Raw genomic sequence first — 27298 nt, 5'->3', positions numbered from 1 at the left:
CTAAGATATACTGAGGAAGGCTTTTTCATTGAATAATATCATATGTAGGCTAATGTACAGTATATCATATTAAAAAGTAGAATTTTTGAATTAAATTGAAATTCAACAATTATAATCAATATGTATAAAAAAACACAAATACCACAACATATATTATCCTTGAGACAAGTATTTTTAAAATTCTGATTAAAAAACTTTTAATTAGTGCAATTCTTTTCTGGATGTCTTCCAATATATGTGCCAGCCAATATCAGTTGATATCAGCTCACTAATTTATTAGTCAAGCTCCACCTAAAACTAAAGTATAATGTGCCCAACTCAAACAAAGCATTGCATAATGTGTTCTTGCTACAATACCTACAGCCTGTGTCGTAATGTTTTTACTGATGCATGTGATGCACTAAGTCGCAGCTGTACAAGATCACATTTCAACAGTTGTTGGTATGGAGCTGCTTCCTGTACTGACAGAAATATCACAACCACAAGCGATCATGAACATCTCGATATAGTGTAGAGAGCTGAGGAGCTGCTTTAAATTATAGGAACAAAGAAGTAGACAAGCATCATTTTGTCCTCTCTGAATACGGCTGCGAAACACTTTTTTTTGTTGTTACTCTTCTCTTTTGCTGCCAACAAAAACACTTTCACTCTGAAACAGGAGCTTACAAGTAGCACTTGAAGGCAGCAGCTTTAACCACCACAAAGTAAGCAGCTGTAGCTGAAATGTGGTCCAACTCCACATGAATATTAAAGCCCTATTATGTAACTTGTAATCAATATATAAGACAACATACTAACCTGAATAAACAACCAGTAACCAAGGCATTAGTAGAAAGCTATAGCTGTCAGATAAAGGACAGTAATACTGTAGTAGCAACAGTAACATTAGTGGACCAGTAATAGTGTCAGTGATAATTTCTAAGATGTTACTGCTTTGGTCTCACTTATAGTTGCCGTTAGGGTGTCATAGTATGGACCCTGGAGTGTTCACAGTTTATTAATTGATTACAATTAAGTGATGTAAAAGTCTAAAATCATCCCAATGGCACAATCCAGGCTTCACATTATGAGTGGTTGCTTTGCAGTTACAAGTGATGGCTGGGACTGAGTGTCCTTGAGTTACATATGGGATTTAAAAACTTTCTGAGAACGTGTATCGACCCTGTCAGAAGTTGAAAACGTAGTCTTGATATGAGTCCAGTGTTTACAATTCTTGGGTGCCTAAGGCCACCCAAGAATTGTAGCTTAGTTCTTTGCAATCATGTCAGGGTTTTAAAAAAGGGCTGACTTGGGTCACCTTCAGGAGCTGTGAGCTGTTTTCCTTGGGAAGGCGCCAACATTCCAAGTTTATGTAACTAAGGAAACTTCTTTCCCATCTGAATTTTTAAAAAGGGAAAAGTGATGTCAAATGAATGTTTAAAAGCGATTAAAGAGTGAGAAACAGTAAAAGAGCGATTGTGAAAGGGTTATGTATGACATAAAAACAGTTGTGATCAAACAAATGCAAAAGCTACAACATTAATGTGCTTCAGTGTTATTAGTTTAGAAACTGACACCAATCTAGTCTCTGTAAAACGTTCTCTCCGGAGATGCAATTATTTTTATCTTGGCGTCTGTACAGCAACATATGTACCATACTGCACCACTATAAATTAGCTTTTCCACTGTACTATTTTTCCCTTTTTTTTTAATCTAAAGCTAAGTCTAAACAAAAAATTTAGAAGAAAAAATGACTTTGAAATTTAAGCCCCTAATATGTTAAATCCATCTTTGCCTACTTTTTCTTAAGCTTATTTGTTGAGAAGTTCACCCTAATAACTTCACTTTTTTAATTTGGAGTGTCAGCCTTTGAATTGAGAAGTTACAGTTTTCCATTTTATGAAGTACTGAAAATTGGCAACCACTCCATCTCCAACAGCATAGATGGAATATATATAACTTTTTGATAAATAAACTCTGTAAATAGTTATGGTTAGCATAAAAGTGAAACATGCACTATGTAAGGTAACACACTGACAATCTTGTAATTAGGAGTCTTGTCCTCATTGCACAGCTTTACCCGTGGGATTAAAGTGAACAAGATCATCACATCTGCTGTTCCAGAGTCAGACATCAGTTTGTTTTTATAATCGTCAAGGCTGAGTTGTGTGAAGCTCTAATCTGACCCCAAATCTGTGGTTAAAGTTACCACCTCAAGCATGGGATTAAGGCGAGGTTGTGTAACAGTGTCAGAAGCCTGAAAGGGATCAGTGACAGTGAATAGTGTCAACTTCACTCCAGATTGTCCTACAAAGAAGCTGGCAAAAGAGCTCATAATATTCTGTGGTACCGCTGCACCTCATTTTGCCATTCCTTTTTTTTTTTCCTTTGTTGTTGTTCTCTGTGTGTTACAGCCATTATGGCCTGATTTAAAATGCTAAGAAAAACGGTTTAGTATGCATCCGCAATACTGTGCATCTGCAATACAAAAGGTCAGATCAGGTCAAACACTTCATTCAAAATTTATAGCTCAGGGTTCATTGAATCGTAGAGCTCATAAATGTGACCATGAGTCATAATTGATTTTCTGACCATCATAGTACCCAGTCCTGTTCCAGACTACTGGAGCAGTGAAAAAGACATTAAATGCTTTGCAAAAGCATTTCCTGAACAAATACACGAAGAACTTGCAGCATAAAAACACAAAATCATGAAACTTAACTACAATAAAACCCAATGAGACAACAGAAATTAAAAGCCTGACATCTGTTATAGGTGCCAAAAGATGATTGCTTTTTGAACGCTCACTTCTATCTGTCTGTAACTGTGAAACATTACATTAGATGAGAAATAGAGAATCCACAAGACTGTAACTGTAAGGGAGTGATATACAGTAGGCCCTCACATTACTCTGGAGGCTAGAGGGCGGGAGGAGGGTGGTGGTGGTGGTGGTGGGGTCTTGGGCTCTATTACCATAGAAACAGGTCTCCATGTGGAATAACAGCTGTGGCTCAGAGTGTTATGGTGCTTTTGGCCCACCGCCCAGCAGCTCCCTCCCCCAGTCTTCTCTGGGTCTCGTCCTTCACGTTCTGCCGCGGTCCCACGTAAGCCGCTGCACACTGTCTGAATCTTCTTACACGATGACAAACAAAACACTGGGGCCCAGGTGACCGAGGGAGCTCTCTGATTGGCCGGTGGGAGGCGGGCCTGCAAGTGTGTGTGCACACCCAGGGAGACGTCTTACATAAGGTTTCCCCTTACTAGAGAGAGAAAAAGAATTTTAAAAAAGTGAAGACTTGTCACATGCCTTTTTGTTTCTGTTTCAAAACACTTTCCTCCACCACCCTCCAGTGCCTCTTCTTGGAAAGCGTCAACTGTGAGGCACACACACACACACACACACACACACACACACATCAGTTCCACACCCATTCACATACAGAAATGGAAAACAAATTGTTTGTATCTGTGATTTTTCACTCACACATTAGTACACAGCAGACTACTCTCAGTTCTTTAAGACCATCTCACATTCGCAGCTAAATGCCAACAAAAAGACACTCTGTTCCCGACGGTAGGAAAACTGAATTAGAGCTATTTCAAACCCAAAGCAAATATTGATTTTCATTTGCAATTCCACATTGCTACCACGCTCCTGAAGGTAGACAAACTGCAATCTTTCATATGAGGAAGAACAGAAATTACATAAATTATTATTTAAACAGGACTTTACCATCACAGGCACCTGTAACTTAAACACGAATGGTGTGGCCTGTTTGGTTACCTGTTAGTTGTTTCGTCTTTCTTTGTGAACTGAACCCCTTTTATAAACTACAAAAATAACTCACATTTGCTGCTATTTTGCATTCAAAGAGACACACTTTTGTAGTCATGCTAGTAGGTATGATTAAGGTACTTTAGAGTTCATTTCCAGGAGGTGTTAACATTGTTTTGTCCCTGGTTGTACAAGCTGCAAAAGCTTAGGAAAACAAAGATAATATTATTTGTAGAACTTCTGCTGGATGTGAGAACAGTGTGAAATCATTCCTACCTGAGTTACAGGATGTGTGAAAAAGGCCTGCGCACAATTTCTGAAGGTTTGTTGAGATCTGTAATGAGAAAATGATCATTTTTTATTCCAGGCGGAGAGCACACCTGCAGTTTTATTGACACACATTCAAAGAGGTGCTAATCAGTGACGAGAGCTCATGAAGTGTTTGCAGCCTCAGTCCCAGCAGCGGCTGCTGATTGAGACCAAATGGAAAATGCACCTCACCTTACTTAACACTGAATTTAGATGAATCTAAATCACTCTGTGCAATCTCTCTCCCCTCTATGCTCTTTTCTCTCTGCGGCACAAAACAAAACAAGGCCACCCGGAACAGCAGCAATTACTGAGACAGAGAAATTGAAGAAAGGCTATCAAGCGTGCAGTGAAGGACATTGCTGTGCTCAGGGTTACAGTTTATGATCCCATTCGGTGCAGAAAATACAGGAGATTCGGTATGGTGCATTTATTGATGTGCTGAGCAGGACACTTTTCTCATCTGGGATTGTTTTCTGAGCCTTCTGACTGGTCTATGGCTTGAACACTTTCATCAGTTTATATGCTTGCTTGCAATATTAACCCTACTGCTCTGTACTAAATCATTTTGGGGGAATACACTTGTATGTTTGACACACACTGGAGAAAATATGAACAAGGGAACCAAAACCAGACAGTTCTGTGTTATGTTCTTGCCATAATTTGAGTCTGTCTCACTGCACTTGCTGCTAGTGTGTGACTCGCTTTGCAATAAATATGAAGGCAGTATAGGGTAAGATTTAAATGAAAATATACACTGTAAATGTTGTTAATCATACTCCGTGATCACCCACATCCAGTATTAAAACATGTAATTAACTTACATTTTTTACACTCCATGCTGAAACAAAAACAGCAAATACTGTTATTTGTCACGGTCAGTCCACATTATATTATTTAAATCTGCAATGTAGTTCAGTCTGTACTCAACACCGCAAATTAAGGCTACACTTGCACAATGATTGAGAACAATTCACAAAACAGGTGATGAGTCGCAAATGTCACCTGTCTGTAAAATTGCAGAAGAAAAAGTTTCAAGCTTTAACCTTAAATTGCAGTAAGGGCACATTTTGAACTGTACTGTCAAGGAGAGAAAGACAAGTCAAGTGGGTTCACACTTGCGTTGTGTAAAACGGTATCTTGACAGCTGGATGTGTTTTCTCAAATTTCCACTCATGCAAATCCCAACTCTTGGATTCTCCTTCAAGTAAATATAATGCTTTGTGTCACTTTTGGTTTGGACTCACAGAAAGTTATTTATGGATCATATTACAGGTCTTAGCTGCCCACAGCTCAAACCTTAACACGCTGAACCGAAACAGCATGTACATACAACTGACTGATATTCTCTCATTTCTGCAATCACACAATACTGTCTTCAACCTGTTCATAAATGCTGACAATTCCAATAGTCAGATCAATAAAAGTGAAATTAGAGGTGAATCTGAAAATTGCAGTTTGAGTGATTCTACATGTCACTGCATATAAAGCTTTACTCTGCAGAACGCCCATGAAGATCACTAACTGCATACGCTGGTGCATCTTATTTGCGGTGGGTTACACTCATTCAGTAACTCTGTAAATGATACCCATAGCTAATACTCAACAGCTTGCATAACTCACAACCCAATAAGACAGCTTGGCTCCTTTATAGGAAAAGGAAAGGAATTCCTTCAAAAATGTAACACATTAAAAAACTCTTTTAGTAAAGACAGACAGATCCATGTTCTCAGGAGTGAAGTGTTCACACTTTGACTGCGAGGACATTTTGTACTCAAGTGTTTGCCAAGGCATGTTCTCCACCAAGAACTGAGGAATCATTGCCTGTGGTTTGTATAAAAGAGTCTCGTGAATTTGTAAGAGATTAAATTGTGAAAATGACAAAAGAGACAGGCAGAGGTATGTGGAAAAAGGTTTTATTGTCAAAGCTTGTTGTGTGATTGAAAGAACCTGACTTTTACACAGAAAACTATTTCAGCATTTCTTTTACAAAATGCTTTAATACAGAAGCCACCAAATGTGGCTAAACGTAAATGTGGCATAAACGTGTCACATTTCTCTTTTGTGTCAAATTGCCCAGAGTTGATGAAAAAATAATATAAAACAAAAGTGGACAGGAACACTTCGAAACAAGAGTGTTAAGAAATGCTTTCACTCGAAGCTCACACATGTTTAACACCAACAGACAGAATAAATAATGTTATGTGGAATAAACAGAAGAAGAATTCTTAAGAATTACAGTTCTGCACAACTCGAAATACAGACGCACTGTATCAGAAATCGCCCCCGCAGGTGATTAGGCTCATTTACTTGTCAGTAATTTTAAGTTACAAATCTGCCTAAAGTGCATCAAAGGACACAAGTTATGTGTTTGTACACCCCTCAATACAAAATTACTTGATTTTAGCCCCAGAAGCTAGGCCCTGAATACTTGAATTTTAACAATTCTTGGAAATTTAGCAGAAAACAACCCTGACCGATTTGGATTTCCAAAGAAAAATTGGTAGAAACGCTTACAAATACACAATGCAACATTCTCAGTTTGTTAAATTGGTTTTTGCCAAGAAAACATTGCAATATTTTGCACAATTCATCAACATGCAAGTCATCTTTTTCATCCAAACAAGTTTTCACAGGCGACGTTGTTATCCCGGATATTGTTGACAACCTTCCACCGACTGCGCCTCACCAAATCTCCAGGTTGAAAGAGAGCAAAGCAGGGGTAGACAGACAGGAGCGGGGGAGGAAAGCCCGCACTGACCTTTACATTCTGGACACATGGTAGCCTTGTGCCAGGGCAAGCAGAGCCCTTCTGATTTTACAGAGAAAAGCGAGAGAACGACTATGTACAGGCCATGTTTCTCTGTTCTCTTTGGTCAGTCTTTACATTATGTACAAAGAATACTCGGACCGTGGTCGTGCGCCCGCTCAGTTAGCACGAGCCATGCGCGTTTCTGCGCCAAAGAAGTTCAGCATCGTCTGGACGAGCTCTGGTAGATCGTAATCGTGCTTCCAACCCCAGTCCTTCCGTGCGTTGGAGTCATCAAAGTTCATTGGCCAACTGTCAGCTGGAAAGAAACATATAGACATAGAATTTTAAAATTTAATTTTTATTTTTTATTATTTATTAAAACATACTGGTTTTGATTTACAGCCTGCATCAGTTTAAGTGATTAAAGGATCCTCCCCAGAACTTAAGTTAATTTTAGATCTGTATTTGCCAATAGTCTCTTTACCTTAAAGAGAGACTATGCAACTTTTGAAAGAGGAAAAAACACAATCTTCCTCTTGCAAATGAGAAATAAAATTCCTGAGAAATAAAAAGGCACCCTTGCTCAGTTTAATACACTCATGGGTTTTGTTGCTACAGCCTTCCTTTGTCTGGTATAACCAGTAGCTTATGGTGGCTAATGTTAGCCAACTTTAAATACTTTAAATAAATGATACTGCTGTGTAACTGACATTACGGAGTCAGTTTGTTGACTTTTGTGACTTCTCTCCACACATACTCCACGTTATACTACTTTTAGCATGTCATAGATAAACAATGTCTTTAAAGCGGCTGACTCAAGGGAATCTTAGCAAACGAAGGTAAATTGAATGTGTATTTGTCCTGTATTTATCAGTTGTGGCCACAGCAATCAGTGTTCAGCTCAAGTTCCATGGTCTCGCTTTGACAAAATCAAAGGGTGACTTACCAATGGCCTGTCGTACGTGGTCAATGTCATACGTGACCTCCAGCTCGGGCATCTGCTTCTGGAGCTCCTGGGCCAGTTCCTCGGGGGTGAAGCTCATGGCGTTGATGTTGTAGGTCCTCATGCTCAGCGTGTCAGCTGGCGCCTCCATCACCTCCAGCGTGGCACGCAGGCAGTCGTCAATGTACATCATGGGTAGCCGCGTGTCAGGTTTCAAGTTGCACTCAAACTTGCCAGATTTGATTGCATCGTGGAAGATCTGGACAGCATAGTCTGGTCAGAGACGGAAATAAAAACATGATTACACGATACCGCAGTTATGAAAAACCAAACTGATAACAGATTGTGGGTGTGGTAGCTGTTCAGACAAGTGAAAATATGGAGCTAAGGCATCGAGTTATCTGCTGGCCTAAAAATACAAGTCACGACAACACTCTGGAGCTCAGTTACATAAACTTGTGACATGACAGGAGCGCTACAGGAATAGACATCCATTAAAGCTGAGACCTTGTATGTGGTCTGAATATCATCTCTCTCACCTGTTGTGCCACCTCCAGGCATGGAGTCAGCAGAGATGATTCCTGGGTAGCGGAGACAGCGGAAGTCCAGGCCGTAACGGTGGTGGTAGTACTGTCGAAGAACAGAAAGGAATTTTAAATATGGGACGAGAATTAAGTTGCCAGTATATCCAGGAGTGTATGGTGTATGTGGGGTCTTGTTTTGGAACGACAAAATAAAGAAAGAAATCTGGGCTCTAACCTCTCCCATCAGCTCAGCATGGACTTTGGAGACACCATAGATAGTGCGAGGTCTCTGCACACAGAGATCTGGCGTGGGGTTGCGGGGAGAAGTGGGACCGAAGGCACCGATGGTGCTAGGGACAAACAGACGCAAGCCGTGCTCTGCTGCAATGTCCAAGATGTTGTGAAGCCCTAAGAAACAGAAAAAGAACCACACCATGAGGACGTTTAAGGGAACATTATTGTTGCTGTCATGATCAAGACTCAATCTTTAGACCCAATAAGACGAAGTTAGCAAGTTACTAATTGGCTTACCGGTGATGTTAACAGAGCGCGCCAGAGCCACGTTAGCCTCTCCAACAGCACTGAGGAGGGCGCTGTAGTGAACCAGCCAAGTGATGCGGTTGTTCACCACAATTTCCCGCAGGTTCTTGTAGTCCAGGATGTCTGAGTAGATGAAGGGGCCTGACGGTGATAGAGATGATTGAAAATTTTATCAACTGTTTAATTCGTCTTGTATAAAGTACTTATTTAGAATTTATTGTATCATGAATAAGCAGTAGAAGTAAATATATATTTGTTCATCGTCTGAAGTGACTCTGCTTGTGTTTCGGGGCTAATGCCTAGCTTGTAACAGACTGCTTATCTGTCCTTCCCCCTTCTTGGAAGCAATTTTCAAATAGCAATTAACCAGCTCTTAATGTGTGTTTCTTTCCTGTTACATGTATTTTTCCCCTCATATGCCCTTAAAATTAAAAAGCCAGTTCAACTTTGTTTACAATTCGAAGCTTTTAACTGACATTCATTACTGGACATTCGCAGAACAAAGTCACCACGGGTCACCTATTGATCTGGAGTCATTTACCAACAGTAAGGAAAATGGAAAATGTGACTTCCTCTTGAGCATAAATGAATAAAAGAAAAAAAAATTAACTAGACAGGATCTATTTGCCAACACTGTTGATATGTTATTTGGCATAAAAGCTATGGTACATTTGTAAAACATTAACCACCATTATTGCCAAATGCCTGAATTTTTTGAAGGGTATTAGTCATAGCTACACTCAGAGGAACCCACCTTTGTGCTCTGCAATGTGATAAAACAAATGACACATTTTGATAACATTTAGGTTGTTCCTTGATTAAATTAAAGTAATGTAATCAGATAAACCCCCCTGTAATCAGGCCTGTCTTGAAAGTAAAAAGTAAACATTGTAAAAATCTATCTTGTGTATGTCTAAATGTGATGAATTTCACACTGCAGAACTCAGTTCTAATACAACATATGAGTTGACTCACCACTGTGGAAGACGTTGCTTGGAGGTTTCCTGATGTCAGACAGAATGACATTGTTCTTTCCAAACCTCTTCCTGTGAAGGAGGAAGAGGATTTTATAGAACATAATGATATATGCATCAGAAACTGTTCTCATGATGTTACAATGTATTTGACAATTGTCTGTTTGCCAGCTGCAGGCAAAATGACGTGCAAATGTGTGCGCAGACAAATAAGAAATCTTACCTCAACAATTTGGCAAGCCCCACCCCGAGCTGACCCAGGCCACCTGCATTACATGCAGAGAGACAGAAAACCAGGCGTCAGAGGACACTAAACACATTACATCGGCTAATAATCATCAGTGCTGGTTTCCATGGACACTGAAGTAACAAAAAGGAGGAAAGTGGGTCATAAGAAAAGGCCACAGCATTTATCGCCTACACTTTGTTTTTAATTTTCAACCCTTTCTGTGTTTATCGCCAAGCTTGTAAGAAATCCTGCTGGTCTTGGCTTCCTGAAGGGCACAATTTGAACCAGCTCACAACTTCTATTCCTCATCTTAACTACAATGCTATGTTTTATATATTAAAAAAAGGGGGTGTTGTAAACTATAAAATACACAAAACAGATGTTGCTTACCTGTAATGAGCACCTTGGGGTGGTCTGTTTCTGAGAAGGACACGGAGTGGAAGCTGGCGTCAGATGTCACCTGCCGAGGGGAGAAGCTGATGTTGCGTACAGCCACCGTTAGGGGCTGGCAGCCGCACCCTGGGGTGCTGAGCAGGGCCTGCTTGGCCACCTTGCTGAGGGTTCTGATGACAGGCATGCTGGTACCTGCAGAGGAAAAGAATGTTGTCACACTTTTGGGTGACATCTGGGCCATCAAATACCACAGGCATCCACAAAATGCAGTGTGTCAAGTTTCTCTTTAAAAAGGAGCAGGGAAATTCTCCTTATTTTATGTGAAGTCCCACCAATCTATTGAAAGCCACTTTAGAGCTACGTATTCTATTTATTTTACTGCCATCATCTGGTGGCCTCTTTCAGTAATTTTTTTGGCCAAGGCATGAAGTTCTGTGTCAAGAGATTTGGGCTCCTCTCCAGACCTCAGACGCCAGGAGGCAGAGGACTGGACGACAAAACCGGCACTGAGGGAGACGATATAATTTACAACCCTTTCAAGTGTATCTGCGGCAAAATGGTGAAACTGCAACAGTAACAAATCTACATAAAGAAAACGGTCTGAGAGGCGAGAAAATGTGCCAGCAGGGAATTCACGTAGGCTACACTTGAATGCAAATGATAGGTTATAGTTTCCAAAGAGGCGCAGCGGAGCACTCGATCGCATAACAACGCCACACATTTTATAGACTTCACTCTGTTAACTTTCACAAAACTTTAATGGGACTTTACAGTAGATATATTTCAACATGCACTTCAGTTTTAGAAACGCACACGACTACGGAGCAGATGGAGCGTTAAGGCAGTTCAAAATGGAGCGCTGAAGATTGAATCTAATGAAAAGCAGCCTGTCTGCGCGCTTCTTCGTTTGTTCATCACTGAGCCGCGTCGACTTCTGCGGGACGCATCATTTTAGAAGTGAACTTACCGAGAGCGCGGAGAGCTTCCCAAAAAAGGAAGAAAGAGAGTAACTTGAAGAGCATTTATACTGCCCTGCCTTCACCGAGAGCCAATCAGGCAGAGAGGGCGTACAGTAGCAGACAAACACGGTGCCAAGACCAGGTCGACAATCAGACAAGACAGGATTAGGAAAATATTTTTGGAACCTTTTTTTTTTTTTGGAATCACTTCATAGATCTTTTGTGTTAGACCGTATGGATTACTTCACATTTTGAGTAAAAATATATGAGTGTAACAGTGTTTTACATACAAGAGCCTTATTCGGGAGATCTTAGATTAGCACCAACAGTAAAACTTAATGTAAATGTAAAACTATTTAACAGCCCGAGCGCTCCTGTTCCATCCCCTGACCCTTTGCCCTCTTCACAACATGTGCTGTTCATTGTTGTGTCAACATGGTTTAACGTGCACATCACGTAAACCATTTGCGTAACAGGGGGGCTTTTGGACCTGAAGCGGCGCGTCATGGTGGATCTTTTAAGAAATGTCTATAATTTAGTCCCTTAATGGATATGTTGCTGAGCGCAGTTTAGTGTGGCCACATGGACTACGGTGTTGGTGAGCAGTCTAAGGAGCTTGACACATTTTTTTTTGAATGAATGAGAACAACCAGCATATTATTTTAGATATAATTATTTTTTGAATGGGGATCTGAGAGACGCAGTCAGCCATCCAGACAAATGAAACCAGGCCAGAGTGAAGCTGTCTTGGCACACGGCCTGAGCTCAGTATGTCACCCTGATATAATTCAGAAGGGGTTTTTGCTTTCGCCAAAAAAATTAAAAATTAAAAAACGGGCGAGTGTTTCAACTGGATAGACAGAACAGCTCCACATGAGCACATAAACTGAAATATCGGTTAAGCATATTATAAAAAGCACATTATAGGCCTAATGAAATAAGAGACGCACATTAATAGAGGCGACACGTGGTAGACACATTGATAGACAAATCAAATACATGATTGCACTTGCACATATTGATAAATAAGGTTAAAACATTCATTGAAAAACAAATTTTTTTAATACAGGAAATATAACGGAAGCGGTTAACTCACCGGTTAATCAAGGCTACAGGACTATAAGCAGCCAAAAACTCCTGTCTGACTTGCTTTATGTGAATGAGACGCTGCTTCCTCCTTTGAGCTGATCCTGTAGCCTACAGCGCTCTGACGTGTTGCCCGTGTTATCTCCGTCCAGTGTTGCATCAGCTGCGTCTTCAAGCTATATATCAGCGGCCATCTGCTTTCAGGGGAAGCCGGCTTTCTCTCGGATTGGTGGAGCCTCGGAGGTGCGGTCCTCCCTTACAGACCACTCCCACAGAGCGTCACCGACTAGGCGCCCAGCTGCTGCTGCTGCTGCCCAGCGTGGCTGCAAATCCTGTTAGTGCGTCCATTCACTGCAGGTCAAATCTGACGCCACGAGTACGGTTTTACGCTTTGTTTCCAAAAAAAAAAAAAAAACCTGATTCCACACACGAACGCATCGGAGCTCTTGTGACATGTGGTGACTGATACTGGGTGAAGCCTAATCAGTGATGGGGCCTTATGGTGTAGGGGGTGCAAAAATGGTGGAGAACAAAGGTGATCATAACGCAAACAAACTGCAGCACAAATAACCTATTATATTATATTATATTATATTGTATTAGGCTGATTCTTTTCATTAACGATTAATCTGCCAATTCCATTTTCGTCACAAAATAGTAAAAACTGCACATCACAATTTCCCAGAGCCCAAATGTACCTATATAAACTGCTTGTTTTATTAGAAAACCCAAATTTATTCAGCTTGCTATCATGGAAGACTAAGAAAACCAGCAAATATCCACATTTGACAAGCTGGAGCAGAGAATTTTTCCCATTTTTGCTTTAAAAATTACTTAAACGATGAATCAACTATGAAACTGCTGCCAATTAACTTTCTGTCGATTGTCTAATCAATTTATTGACTAATAGTTTCTAATAGCACTAATATATTATACTCTATACAGTACTTTATAGTACATTTTTATGTCAACATTTATGTCCAAAAATGTTTAAAATGTGAGCAAAACTATGTTTGGTTGGGTTTTGCACCAGGTTTTGGTTAGAGAAATTTTAGATGGTGTCACAAGGATAAGAATCTCTATTTTATTAATTAAAATTTTCAATTTAAATTCCCCCAAAGCATCCAGAGATGGCTTACAACTTGCAGGGTAATAAGAAGTACTAATAATAAGATACTTTTAACACTTTAGTAGTTATATGTTATAAGTATTCTGAACTTTAGATTACTGCCATGTCTATATGAATGAATGAATTCCTAGTTTGCTCAACCCTTTAACATACAGTTTTGCCCCTTTCCCTTTAAATAACTTTAAAGGGACAGTTCACCACAAAATCAAAACTACATATTTTTCCTCTTACCTGTAGTGCTATTTATCCATCTAGACTGTTTTGTTGTGTGTTGCTGAGTTTTGTTGGCAATGTTGGCCATTGCGATGTCTGACTTTTTTTATATATATATAATGGAACTATATGGCCAAAAACAATACATTTGAAAAACTCAACAGCAATGTCTCTTTCCAGAAATCATGACCCAGTTGACTCAAGATAATCCACAGACCTCGTTTCAAGTTTCATGTAGGAATTATTTTCTTTCTACCGATAGTTCCTACATGAAACTGCTCACAACAAATCTGTGGATTATATTGAGTATCTTGAGTGTTTAGTTGAGTTTTTCAAATGTATTTTTTTGGCGCTTTGAGCACCACAAGCCGAGTGCCATATAGTCCCATTATATTTAAAAAAGGCAGACATCTCTATGGCCAATATTTCCAAAACTCTGCAACTCACACCAAAACAATCTAGATGGATAAATAGCGCTACAGGTAAGAGGGAAAATATGTGTTTTTGATTTAGGGGTGAACTGTCCCTTTAAAGTAATTATTTTACTTTTTATCTCAAGTAATATAACCACCGTATGTTAGTTTAGCTGTGATATTTGTATGGTATCCCTCAACTGTGTTATACAACTGTAGTGATTCTAAAAATATTATCGTGTAGTAACAGAAGTACTGGACGTCCTCAAGGGCAGGATGGTAACAACAAGTGGGACCAAATGTCCTCATGTGTCTATACTGTAGATTTAAAAGGCCTATACAAATACTGAGACAAGTCAACGAGTAATTTAAACATAGCCAGACTACACATGAAGAAAAACAAAGGATAAATCTGATGCATCCTTGTAATCAAACACTTAATGATTAGCTAACTATATAGTTTGAAAAGGCACCAAATCACTGTGGCTGCACTGCAGGTTTCTGTGAGGAAAGGGAGTGGTGGAACTCTACAGCCTCTCATTTGAATGTAACATAATCTACTCGTGTTTATCAAAAAGAAACCTATGATGTTAGTATGCACGCACCCTATGTTTGACTTTGAGGTTTGTTTGCAGTAGATAGAGGAGGGCCAAAGAGGTTGATGATGTCTCTGAGTGGAGCAAAAGGGTGGGCATAAGATCCGTGCTGAAACATGAGTGGTGGACGGGTGCACACCCCCACGCCTGTCATCACAGGGAAGGAAATGACTTGCTCAAAAACAAGTTAATCTGTAAACTGACACGCTTTTGATGAAAACAAAAATCATCTTTCCTCTTTCGAGGAAAACTTCGCATCCATTTCCAAAAATCACAGACATATTTTTCCTTATGTGGATGAACTTTGTTAACCCAAGTCCTCCACTCCTCAATCCCAGAGAACATGAGAGGAAAATGATACCTGATAACTGCGGGATGACACAGTTTCGGTTTATTTTTTAGTGTGTTATTATAACAGTGAGGCAAGGTCTAACCCTGGCTGAGAACATCTGGGCAGCGAAGACAAAAAACACATGATTCATCATTTCTTCAAGTCTCTCCAACTTAACAATGGACTTCCCCTGGAAGTCCTAGACTGGCTGTGAATGTATTACAATTAAAAAGGATTCATTAAAGTACCACAAACCCTCATTTCCACTAGACACACACAGTCCTCAATTGTTCCAAGGCGCTGTCAAGGCATTGTGTGTTAAGTAAAGCAAGGCTTTCAGCCATGAAATCAGAGTGGTGCCAGACCCAAGCCCACATTAATATGGAGAGAAGAGTGATGGGTGGACGTGGCTGCCGTCACATGTCTCCATGAAGCAACTGATCCCTGGCTATTTATTCCCCCAGTCACCTCATCAGATGATCTGGTCATCACAGCGATGGCAACATATTTTGTGAGGTGGCTGGGTTGCTGTTTGCTAATCCTTGGACAAGTCATGTGTGGACAGGGTAAGGGAAAATTGAAATCTATATCACGTGCTTTGTCACTGGGCAGTGACAGACGTGACCAGGGTCCTGGCAATGAAATGAGACATCACAGAGATATTAAACCATTATAGTATTTGTTGTTTTGAAAAATATCAATCAATCTTGATATTTTTAAAGAAGGAATAATTGATTTTGTTGGCCACTTTGGGGCAGCAGAACAACAACACTGACATATTATCACCTTATAAAGTCGTTATGTGAGTGTTTTAGCATATCTGGCTAATTGGCTGCTAAATGCTCCTCTATGTTCACCAGTTAATCGCTAACTTTGTCTGTGTGCCATTTGGTGCTGGGCAGGTAGCGTGGGTTTTTAGATCCTTTTCATAGAAACAGATGCATGCTGCGATTACAAACTGGGTTCATGAGAGGTGAGACTGAGTCAATGCAGTACAGTTGCGGGCTGTAAAACCAAAACAATGAGCTGAAATAAACTAAAACGCTCCGTAGAGCGAGGGGGACTGCAGTTAATCTAATAATGTATTTATAGTTGATGAAATGTTAAGACTGAAAGAAAAATTAAACAGGTACTTCAGAGTTACACAAATCTTGCTGGGAGAACAAAAACTCGAAATCAAACATCTTTTGTGCTATAATTTTTAATGGCTTGAAAAACATTTTATCTTTTGAACAATAATATCATTTTACAGACATCTGATCAGCAGTGATAAAAGAACTTAAATGTTTATTTTGAATTCTGATTTTGCAGTAAGGCATTGCACATAGCTGAAAAGTACAACAACAGACAAAAGCATTATTTGTCCACAGTGCTGATAATATTTTAGAGTTTTGTTGACTTTGACAAAGCAACAATCATTTAAGGATAATGTTATGCATAACGCAAGCATAGGAACTTTGTACAATTGTAAATCAAACCATTATCTTGATTGAACTCATTATTTCATTCATGCACACATAAAGCAACAGTAGGTAAGGTGTCTTTTTTTGGTAAAAGGTAAAAATGTATATAGTGTAGCTATACGCACCTCCCTTTATAAAGCAGTTTAATGTAGTGGCTGCAATCAGTTCAGTTTAGTGTGATTATTACATCATTCTTGAAGCAAAATAGATGAAATGTGTGAAGATGACAGTGAAACGAGGACAGAAAATGCATTATTTTTTTTACTGGCAAAACAAAATTGGGCAAGGATGAAGACTGTGGATTTCATTTTACCCCTAAACTGCCATTTTGTTTGTGGATTTAAAGTGCAGCATAAAACTTTATTAACTGTATTAATGGGAGCTACATTCACCCATTGACAGCACTGAAAGATGAGCTTTAATGTCACTATACCAAGAGAATTTAGGTCATGTGGTTTTAAACATGTTTAGCTTCCTCATTAATGCATTTAAAGGTTTGGAAGAAATGCCAACAATGTTTTTATGTGGCTTTCCTGGTCATGGACTTGCTATGATGAGTCCTGGGTTGGTGAGAAAATGATCACTTTGGATGCCGGACACTGACACTCATGTGAATGTTCCCATGACACACTATCTGTGTCATCTGCAGTGAGTATAATAGTTTGAGTTTACATTAGTTGGATATATTGGCATGTTTTCACATGTAATATTAAGACATTTATTGTCTAATATGGCAACAGCTGTTGAGTACTAACAACAAAGATGATGCTAATCGCGATAATTATAATTACAAGAGTATGTTTCTGATACTGTATATTCACACAAAGTGCATTAGTTTTGGATCTTGAACCACAAAACAGCAGATATGCATTTTGTTTATTGAACGCAGCAATTATTATATAACATTAATGACCAAAATGGTAACTGGTCCTTAAAGCAATATCTCACATTGATATAATATTTTCACTTTTTAGGCAGACAAACCTCCATGTGATCAAGTTTGTAAAGTCTTACTAATAAATTATATGACCAACATGGCCACCACTACTGTGGCAACAAGACTCTCAGTACCATCATTGCTCTGTTTTTTTTTTGCATCATACGCTCAAACATATTTGACTATTTTACTACGCATAATGAGACTGGAAAAAATATTGACCAAACATAACCAGGCATGCTGATGGACATTAACATTTTATAAGGTTGCGTTAAATAAGACTTTCTAAACACCTCTGGCTGTGCTACTTACTGGAATGTCAAGTATCTGATAAACATACAAGAATCAGGACATTTTGGTCAGATCCCTATTAAACAAGCCTCCCCTCTCATTGTATAGTACAGTAGGTGCTGACCCTACCTACGCTTATTATATCATCTCAACGTGCAGCAAAGTCACATGCTGCCTTATAGCACTTTATATGTTGCCATAGTTACTCTGCAGTGCTTCAGTGGCATATACATTCAGCAGGATGTTTGGTGAAAATGTGTACCCTGTAGTAAATGAACATCCAAAGGACCAATATGAACAAAATCAATGCCCCTTTTTTTTTTGTCCCTTATGCATGTAAGGTGTCAGGGCACTCTTTCAGTCCATTCAGTCATGTAAACAGTGTGAAAGATAACTGCATGAATGCAAAATCGAAGAGAGCTTGATTTTGAAGTTCATGTGGGCTTAGGGCCATTCCATTTAATTTTTCATCTGTGCAGAAAACGAAAATGTAACAATCATGTATAAAATCTAAAATTATAATTGTTTGGATTATATATTCTCAAACATCTGAAAAGAATTTAAACCTAACCAAAGCCTAAAACCAGCTGACATTTACATTGTTTTTGTATTTAGTTATTAGTTTAGATTAGTTATAATTTCACATTTTCTACCTCTTTCTTCCATCTTGCTTCCTTTAGCAGCTCTCTCTCTCTCTCTCTCTCTATGGCGCCTGCAACAGAGGATCTTCAGTTTCCAGCTGGGCCAGCTGCCTGCGCAGGCTGTTTACTTTGTTCTGAAGCTCCTTGTTATATTCAATTATATGTACCATTTCCTCGTAGGCCTCTTCCAAACACTTGGAGGAGCGGTTCCAGCGAAGGAACACTCCTGTAATAGAAAAGGGGGAGACCACTGTGAATAATCTATAAACAACAAAATCTATTACAATGAAGTGGTTTCTCTTATTCCTATTATGCTCTAACATAACTAAGAGTGTACAGCCCTGCTAGCGGCTCTGTGAGGCTTAGGCACAGGAGTGCTTTGAGCAAAATGCTAATGTCAGCACACTAAAATGATGATCACAATCACAATACTAACATGCTGCTGTTTAGCAGATATAACATTTACCATGTTCATAGTTAAGCATGTTGGCACTGAGAGTAATAAAAACATAAACATTCTAAATGTAATGTCAGTAGAGATCAGAACAGTGAACTGACTGCAAAACCTTCCTCTCCCTACATTTACTCTATGATGGTGGGTGGGGGACTTTGACAGAGGACTGATATACTGGAAACACATAGATGTGCTGCATGACTGGAATAGACACAATAAGGAGGTGACTTATCGGTCATAATGAAAGCATGTGTGGCATAACAGGGATTTACTGTGCATCCATATGGCTAAAATGTCCTATATCTGACTCATTATTGAGATCTCAATCATTTTGTCATGCTATTTATTTACATTTGGGTAGATAATAGTTTAATTGCACTTGAAAACAGTAAATTAATAGGAAAGGTCCTTCAAAATCATGTTGGAATTAATAAATCTATAAATAAAAAGTTGTTGCCTCTAAATCATAAATGGTGGATTACAGTGGTTTTTGATTCCAGGTAAGTAGGAGCATGATACTTGCCTGGATGGCACATATATTATAAAATGGGGGGCAAGAGACTGGGGGATAATGTGTGAGTGTGTCCCTATATGACACAGACATTACTGACAGGATTTAAGCATCTCCGTATCTGGATTACACAGTAAACAAAGGCAATAGAAAACTGCAGCTGAAGATTCCCATTACTAAAGCATGGAGCCCTGCATGGAACACTGCTCTGCATGTTTAGTAAAATGCAAAAACTCATCAAACATCCACTGCCTGCCTAGTTGAAGCACAACAAGGAGTATGTGGTTGGTGTTCTATAAAGATCTGATGCACACCATCAGTCCCTATTAGTGTCAATATCAAGAGCTACAGATATGGACTTCCATGGGGTCTTTTAATTTGGCAGAGGAGCATGCGTCATTCTCTATGAAAGAGTTGTGTAAGCAGGTTGCCTGTTGCATTTCACGTGCTTCAGTCGTTCTCATACATTGCAGTTCATATAGAATGAGGGAGTGGCTTTAGGCAGGAAGGGGGGCCCCTCACACAGGATAGTCTGAACCTAATGACCCCCTCATCTGTCTGGACCCCCTCCCCCTGCTTTTCATTATGAATGCCCTTTGCTTTGCGCTGATTTGAGATTCAGCAAGTTCAAGCATCGATGCCCCTGGAACGTTTTTGGAGTCCCTCAATGCACAGTTATGGAACAATTTCCAAGAAAAAAGAAATACATTTTTACTACCGTCATTAAGTTTGTGCTGGAATAAACCCTACCACATGCCAAACCAAGCTCCTTAAAATATAGTAATATAGAAAGAAACTCATTTGGACTTATTTAAGATGTTCGTTGCATTTAATGACTTCACTTCATATCCCAGAATTCATGAAGTGTTGGAATATGTATTTCCAGTAGTGGATACTTAAGGTGGAATCTAATTAATTCCACGTAATCCTTGATTTACAATGACCATAAATCACAACAAAACAAAAATTTAGAGAGTAGCTCTGCTTATAAAAGACAGCAGCCTAACACAATCTCACACTGTTACTGAGAGAGGCTGCTGAGAGAGAAAAGAGCAGTATGCATTCACTTCACCCACACAGAAGCATCATGGAACCATCACTGTATCACTGCTCATTTTTGTTTACCATCATTTAGTGCTTTGAAACATAGTTTATATCAAAGTAACAAGGTGGAAGAATTGTGTTTTAAATAATTTAGACTGATTATGCAGAGACATTTTGTGCAGTATCTGTAACATTCTGACATCAGTTATCAAGTCATTATGTCATACTAATTGATATTTTGAGGTGCAATATAAGCCATAAATTCATAAATGAACTGTATGAGAATGTTACAACAGACAAGTATAAAAGTGTGCCACAGGACTAAGATTAGCGCGCACATGACTGCTAACTGATAACTAGTAGTAAACCGTTACTGGCTCAGGTGTCAGTGAGGTTACCTTCTGTGCAACCTATAATAAGACAAACATGCAAGCCAAACACATAATCCGGATGCCTGAAAAGCAATCTGAGCAATGTTGAAAATGTAAAGGTGTTGAAAGCCGAATGAGGGCAAAAAAGTAATCTGAGCTAAACGGCCACATGCAGAGTTTGACCTCTTCATGTAACACGGTTCATAAGGCCGGTTATCAGAGGTGGATGTTCACTCCCGAGACAGGTTAGAAAATGGTTTGTTTACACAGTATTTCAGACTAAATACCAAATATTATCATTCATATGCTCATTATTATATTACAGCTTGTTATGTTTGTACGGTACATTACTTAAGTTTTAGATAAACTCAGTACTTCTGTTGTTTATTATTTACTAAATGTTTATTTTCACACGGAGGTGTTTCCTGTGCTTTTGACATGTCGTGTCAAAAGGTCATGTAATTGGACAAGGGGCAAATCAGGGCCTGCTGCTGTCACAAATTTCCTTTTAAAATAAAATGTATGCATTCCTGCATTTCTGTTTGTAACTTTCAACATACGGCCGAAGGTAAATGGGGACCAAATATGTATGTTATAGTATTTACTAGTGGCTCACAGGGTCATTTAGTTCATCAGTACTGCAAATGGTGAAATCAATGGCGCCCCCTTCTGTTGAGGTTTCAGAGTGTTTGTCTGAGCATAAAATGTAACCACAGATGACACAATGAATAATTTAAGACAGCATACCTGTGTCTATCACAGTGGTTTCCCCACCTATTGCTAACAACTGTTTGAGGCGTTAGCAATTAACTTACTCACACTTTCAGGCGGGTTTCAGTCTAAGCATAAACTAAAACCATGAGTCAAACCCACAAAGTCACGAAACGTGTGTCATGCTGTAAGTGCACAGCATGCAGTCCTACTGGTTGATGCACACAGAAGCAGCCTTTCTGTGTCAAACAAGAATATCAGTGGTGTAGCCTACTCCCAGTCTATTTTGGCACAAACGTACCAATAAACTTGCAGTATACATATATACACAAGCATTTTGAAAGCATATAATGATTTACACATTCCTCTGAAGGATGAACATTTTTCATGCAACTCTAACACAAACCCTATATGGCTGCTTTATAAAATTATATTTAGTGTTGGTTCACAGTTGTGTATTGCAGGGTGTTAAAAATGTAATGGACTGACATTACCTTCTCTCCAATAGACAGAATCTTTTAGGTCACCTACTGTATATAATCTCAGTCACTGCATGTCTTTTGTGTTTGTTTCTTACCTTCCCACAGCAGCAGACTCTGAGGGGCCACGGAGGGCCAGATCACAAGACTGTTGGCCTCGTAGAGAGGGTTGGTAAGACGCTCCAGTTCTTGGGGCCGATTTACCCACGACCAAAGGGACACAGTCTTCTCAGGCAGAGACAGTTTGGCTCTATGGAAAGGGTGAGAGGGTGTTAGGTTAATCAATAAGAACCTAACTGCCTACAGTGGGCTGGCTTGTAACCTGTATGATGAGACATTGCTGGATGTTGTCATTGATGTTGGTGAAAATATTCTCCTTTCACTCAATAAAAACTTGACTTTGGGAAAGTCACCTAATCCACAACCGTTTAAGTAAAGCTGCTTAGTGGCCAGTAGCTCAAGAATGTGAAGGAAAGGCTACATAAAATACTCTTTACATCAATGTCATAAATAGGACATTACCACACTAACTGCCTATACACTGTAATTTAAACTTTTATAAACACTGTATTGTATGGATATTGTATTTGATTGCATTATGTTATGCAGGTGCGGTGTGTATTACAGACCAATGCAAAACAAAATCGATAAGCATGTGGCTGACATAAGCTGGTAAGCCATCCTGAACAGACTTACCTCTCAGCTGTGCTGTTGCCCAAGAAGGTGCCAAACTGAGAAGCATAGGCGTGTTCAAAGAGCAGCACCAGGAAGCTCTCGCTGAATTCAAAGGAGCATGGAAACTGGCGAAGGATCTGCCACACACAGTCCAAGAAGAGCAGGAAGACAGGAGCCTCTTGTCGAGGCTTGCTGTTGGAGTAGGCTGACTGGGCGCAGCGCTGCTGGAATGGGTGACCCGCCTGGTATAGATGGTAAAAGAGGTGAGCGGGGTCATGAGGAGAAATGCAAAGACCGCGTCCATCATGATATTAAAATGCTTACTGGACCTGATTACTACACCTGTATGGAAAAGTTTATGAACGTCAGCTAATGTGTGGTAATAAATGTTTCTGTAACCTAATTTGCGCCTATATTGTTCCTTGTATGATCAACATATAATTACCAAACTGTGTGTAAAAAATGAAGCGTGTAATTTCAAGCTTTTAAAACAAGATATTCTTTATAATTCTCAGTGATTCATTTTATCAAAAAAGGTGAAAAAGATTTGGGCTGTGCTTCAAAGGTCAGATAAGCTTACCTGGAGCCACTCTCGCTCCACCAGGCCCTGGAAGCCTCGGATGGTCCTGCAGGCTGGATCAAGGATTATCTGAGCCAAGGAGGTCACCTGCAGGGTGGAGTCTGCCCCCTCTGTACCGTGAACGAGCACTGACGCTCCCTCCCTAAGACGAACACACATGATTACAGTTTGTGTCACCTGCTACTCTGCTACTGAATACTGTGATTTTCTCAAGTCAGTATTTACAGAGAATTGTGAAGGTATTGCATATATTGTTTAGTATTTACTGGTCCACGATTAGTATAACAAGCAAACTTTGTTCCCTTACCTGTCGATACACTGAGCAGCCAGACAGGCAGTGGTGAGGATCTCTTTGACATGAGTCTGCCAGCTCGAAGCCTCTAGCTTGCTTAACCAGCGGTCCATACTGTGCGACTGGTCGTTACACGCCTCTACCAGCTTTATCAGGCTCTCCTGGAGGACGTTAGACCTAGAAAAGACAGATTTGTCACAACAGAATAGTTCATATATACTGAATATAAATTTCAGTCACAAATACATGTTGAAAAACAGTTTTTGACACACAGTATCAGAATCACATTCTATCGATAGACTCTTAACAATACGTATTTTAAGAAAAGCACAAAGATTAGTTTTTACTTTATGGAGCCACTGAAGCCCTTAGTGACCACACACCTTTCGATTGCCTTGTGGATCCTCCTCCACTGGGGGTAGTTAGCCTCAGACTCAAATCCTCCACCTCGAGCTTTGGCCTGCTGGGCAACATTGATAGTGCGTGTGTCAATGATGTAGCCGCGTTTGCCTGGCCGCAGGGTGGCATTGATCAGCTTCTCGTCTTCCTTACACCGTCGTCCGTTGGTGCCCGTCAGAGGCTGCCCTGCTCGCATCATCACCTGAAAGAGTAAGTGATTTGAGGCAATTTTCTAAAAATAAACATTCCATACAAATGACTAAACCATGCCAACAGATAGTGATATATTATGATACAATCAACTATTACACAATTTAAATCCACAAAGAATATTTTGCAACAGAAACAGAATCATATAAACTCCATTTCCCAGGTGCTCACCATGCCATTTTTCTTGTGGTAGTAGCTAAGTACTGGAAAGCGGCCACCGTGACGGAAGGTAGCTACTTTCCTCAGTGTGTCATCATCAACATCTTTGGGCACTGCCACTAAAGGGGGGTATGATGGACACACACTGAAGTCCTTGTTGACTTCGCTCAGTCTCCACTCATCTGTCTGATAAAAGGGATGGTGACAGGTTAAAAGAGGGGCGTTCAGCATGTATAACAGAGGGCTGAGGGCATGTTAAGCATGAATGTTTTTGCCATTAATCATGTCCATACCATAGACTCTAAATCTTTAAAGGCATCCTCTGGAAGAAATGAATTCCAGCCATCTTCTATGACTTCAAACATGGGCCGGTAGAAGAAAGGGTACATCAGGGAGACTGAATCAAGTGTGGACAGAGCCTAGAGAGGAATAAAGAATATGTATTGGTTAATCACATGTAGAACTTCATTTGACATAAAAAGATAGGACAACCTTTCAGATAGTAAAAGTGAACATTTTGCAGTTAAAAACGGTTTCGGTGTTGGCTATTTGCTGTGGAAATTATGCTGGACCTTTTTTATTTTTATTTTTTACCTCAATAGAGCTGGTAATGTTGAGACACTCCTCCATGCCAGGGACGTCAAGCTGGATCACCCTCAAGTCTTTGCATTTGACTATGATGCTTCCCAGAGGCCCCACAAATCTGAAAGAGAAGTTGAAGACTTTATTCAAAAGGTGAGCACAGCAGCTGTCATGGGATAGACACGAAGGCTCAATGCTGGCACTGTTGCCTCACAGAGAGAATGCAATGTAATCTCCCCACGCATCTCCTATGATGCTGGGGAGTTGTGGACAGCATGGCTCCAATTTCACCTACACAGATATCTCCTTACATGTTTTGTTTTTGAATTTTCAAATGTATTCTTTCTTCCTTTCCAAACGTCTGCATGAAAATGCAGTGGGAAGTGCTGATCAATCAGATATGGCTGCCAGGATCATGTGCAATCATTAGTTTGCTTGTGATTTTTCACAGCCAACGTTTAGTCCTCAATGCTGTTTACAGCTCCCCACCCTTCTCAACCGCACAAAATAAATGTTCAACCTGTGGGAAACACTGTTGTGACAGCACACAGTCAGACTCAAACTTCCTGCCACAACAGTTTCAGATACTCTCTCCACTGAAAAAGTCAAGCTTAGGGGTACTATAGAAGAAATAGCAGTGAGATGATCAGACCTGGTGCATGCAATCACAAGAGTTGCACTGAAAAGATAGGTGTAATCACAGTCAAACACAACTCTACTTGCACTGTTTCCTCCCTTGATACTCAAAATGACTGCACCAAATACCTGTCCTGCTGATCTGCCTCTGCTTTCATAATGGGTTTTATAAAGAGGTCACACAATGCAAAAATACATTGCACAATGTCGCATTTTCATTTTGAGGTGCAACTAATGAAAGTGCAATTTGACAGGGACTTTGTCTGAAAAACGATTAAGGAAAAATGTGTTTAAAAAAACAGCTGATAAGAAGCGCATCACCTCTTCTCAATAGAGTCAATGTTTGAGTGAAGCAGCCACAATTCCTCGGTGTTGTCCTGTCTGGAGGAGAGAATCAGGTGATGACCAGTCAAACACAGAGTCCCCTCAACAGTGGGCATGAAAGGCCGATGTAGGACAACCCCATCCACCCTTGGTGTCTTTATCAGCTCTGCAAACTCCATGACCTGACCTGAAGAAAAGACAGCTGACAGCACAGATAAAAGGGGAAAAAATTATGAGGTTTTTGTTTAATACAACAACGCTACTGACTAGCTAACGTTATTACTACTAAGACAGACTAACTGATGCTCTGGTGTGCTGCTTTTAAATAACGATATACTGCAAGTCGATGTCAATTAACATTAAACCAATACATACTGCAACAATCTGTCAGCTAGCTAAAGTTAGCTTAATTCAGGAAATGAAGTGGCTAACGTTAGCAAGCTAGCTAATCGTGACAGATCGTATACATTGCCCGTCATTTCTATATTTACGTCAAAATCTTCAAACAAACTGTAAATGTAGAGAATAAAAATGTTCGTTCTTTATTTATGCTACAAGGATTTATCACATAAGTACCTGATTATCTTTTCGTTTATTTTGTTGTTGGGCGAGACTGGTACGTTCACAAAAACACGCCGACTAGAAACAACTGACTTGTGAAATTTGGCTTCGAACAATTTGCATAGCACAATTTCAAAATTCTTCTTTAAAAAAAAATACTCCATGCTTTCCAATGATTTTGTACATTAACGCAACAGTTAAATACCTACTAAGAGTTTATAACGTCAACTCAATGGGAAAAAAAAGACATGACGTGTAAAAATTAGTCTCATTCATCCAGGTAGTAAAACGTCAAGTCTCCACTGGACATAAGTTTAAGAGTTGAAGACTTTTCATCAATCATCCGGAGTTTAGTCATTTCAGAACTGCACTTAAATTTGTTCAGAAGATTTGTTCCTTTTTAGGGTGGGGTTCCCCCTCAACATGTAATCTATAGTATAATACAACTAGTGAGGTCATTAATATGGGGTTCAAGTATGAAAACAGTCATAACCTTTTACTCTGAAAGCCAAACACAATTTGAAAGAACTAATCCCATTTTTTTCTGAGCTGTGAGTGAAGCCACTCCATGGTAAAACATTTTAAATTAGGATAGTTCTCAGTGGTAAACAAGAATATCTAGATTTTCACCAAAGATGTTGTTTTCACTGAGTGTGTAGTCAAGCATTAAATGGAGAGAGTTAGTAAAATCACACAGGTATGTATTTACTTAATTCATTATGAAATGAAAAAAATTTTGGCACATATTTTCACATTCCTGTTGTATATGTGAAGCTGCTTTTATTTTTTTAGTCTCATCCATCTATCATCTATTCATGTTCTGCCCTATGAAA

General features: G+C 39.6%; 2 protein-coding genes and 1 long non-coding RNA gene across 5 annotated transcripts; all 3 read right to left on the bottom strand.

Annotated features, from left to right (window-relative positions):
* Nucleotides 1–28: 28 nt before the first annotated feature.
* Nucleotides 29–5465, bottom strand: LOC122862959. The gene is made up of 3 exons (XR_006374884.1): nucleotides 4256–5465; nucleotides 4031–4088; nucleotides 29–3239 (listed from the first exon to the last, which is right to left on the bottom strand). It is a non-coding gene; the product is annotated as an uncharacterized LOC122862959 (long non-coding RNA).
* A 498-nt stretch (nucleotides 5466–5963) lies between these two features.
* On the bottom strand, nucleotides 5964–12628 carry tdh (L-threonine dehydrogenase). 2 transcript variants are annotated; one of them, XM_044168894.1, is made up of 9 exons: nucleotides 12474–12628; nucleotides 10416–10610; nucleotides 10020–10062; nucleotides 9798–9868; nucleotides 8814–8963; nucleotides 8518–8690; nucleotides 8298–8388; nucleotides 7762–8031; nucleotides 5964–7131 (listed from the first exon to the last, which is right to left on the bottom strand). In XM_044168894.1, exons 2-9 carry the CDS (start codon nucleotides 10600–10602, stop codon nucleotides 6992–6994), a joined length of 1125 nt encoding a protein of 374 aa, XP_044024829.1. In that variant the 5' UTR covers nucleotides 10603–10610; nucleotides 12474–12628; the 3' UTR covers nucleotides 5964–6991. The 2 variants fall into 2 exon arrangements, with proteins under 2 accessions (XP_044024829.1, XP_044024828.1); XM_044168893.1 differs by lacking the exon at nucleotides 12474–12628 and adding an exon at nucleotides 11386–12207.
* A 3700-nt stretch (nucleotides 12629–16328) lies between these two features.
* On the bottom strand, nucleotides 16329–26613 carry mtmr9 (myotubularin related protein 9). Of its 2 annotated transcripts, none has more exons than XM_044169684.1 (11): nucleotides 26481–26613; nucleotides 25902–26106; nucleotides 24957–25065; nucleotides 24656–24781; nucleotides 24375–24548; nucleotides 23978–24195; nucleotides 23610–23771; nucleotides 23303–23444; nucleotides 22744–22964; nucleotides 22146–22297; nucleotides 16329–18703 (listed from the first exon to the last, which is right to left on the bottom strand). In XM_044169684.1, exons 2-11 carry the CDS (start codon nucleotides 26081–26083, stop codon nucleotides 18540–18542), a joined length of 1650 nt encoding a protein of 549 aa, XP_044025619.1. In that variant the 5' UTR covers nucleotides 26084–26106; nucleotides 26481–26613; the 3' UTR covers nucleotides 16329–18539. The 2 variants fall into 2 exon arrangements, with proteins under 2 accessions (XP_044025619.1, XP_044025620.1); XM_044169685.1 differs by lacking the exon at nucleotides 26481–26613 and adding an exon at nucleotides 26280–26410.
* Nucleotides 26614–27298: the final 685 nt, after the last annotated feature.

Source organism: Siniperca chuatsi, linkage group LG16 (genome assembly GCF_020085105.1).
Source record: "Siniperca chuatsi isolate FFG_IHB_CAS linkage group LG16, ASM2008510v1, whole genome shotgun sequence".
Lineage (NCBI taxonomy): Eukaryota > Metazoa > Chordata > Actinopteri > Centrarchiformes > Sinipercidae > Siniperca > Siniperca chuatsi.
The sequence above is the reverse complement of the archived record's forward strand: the minus strand, read 5'-3'. Positions and strand labels throughout refer to the sequence as shown.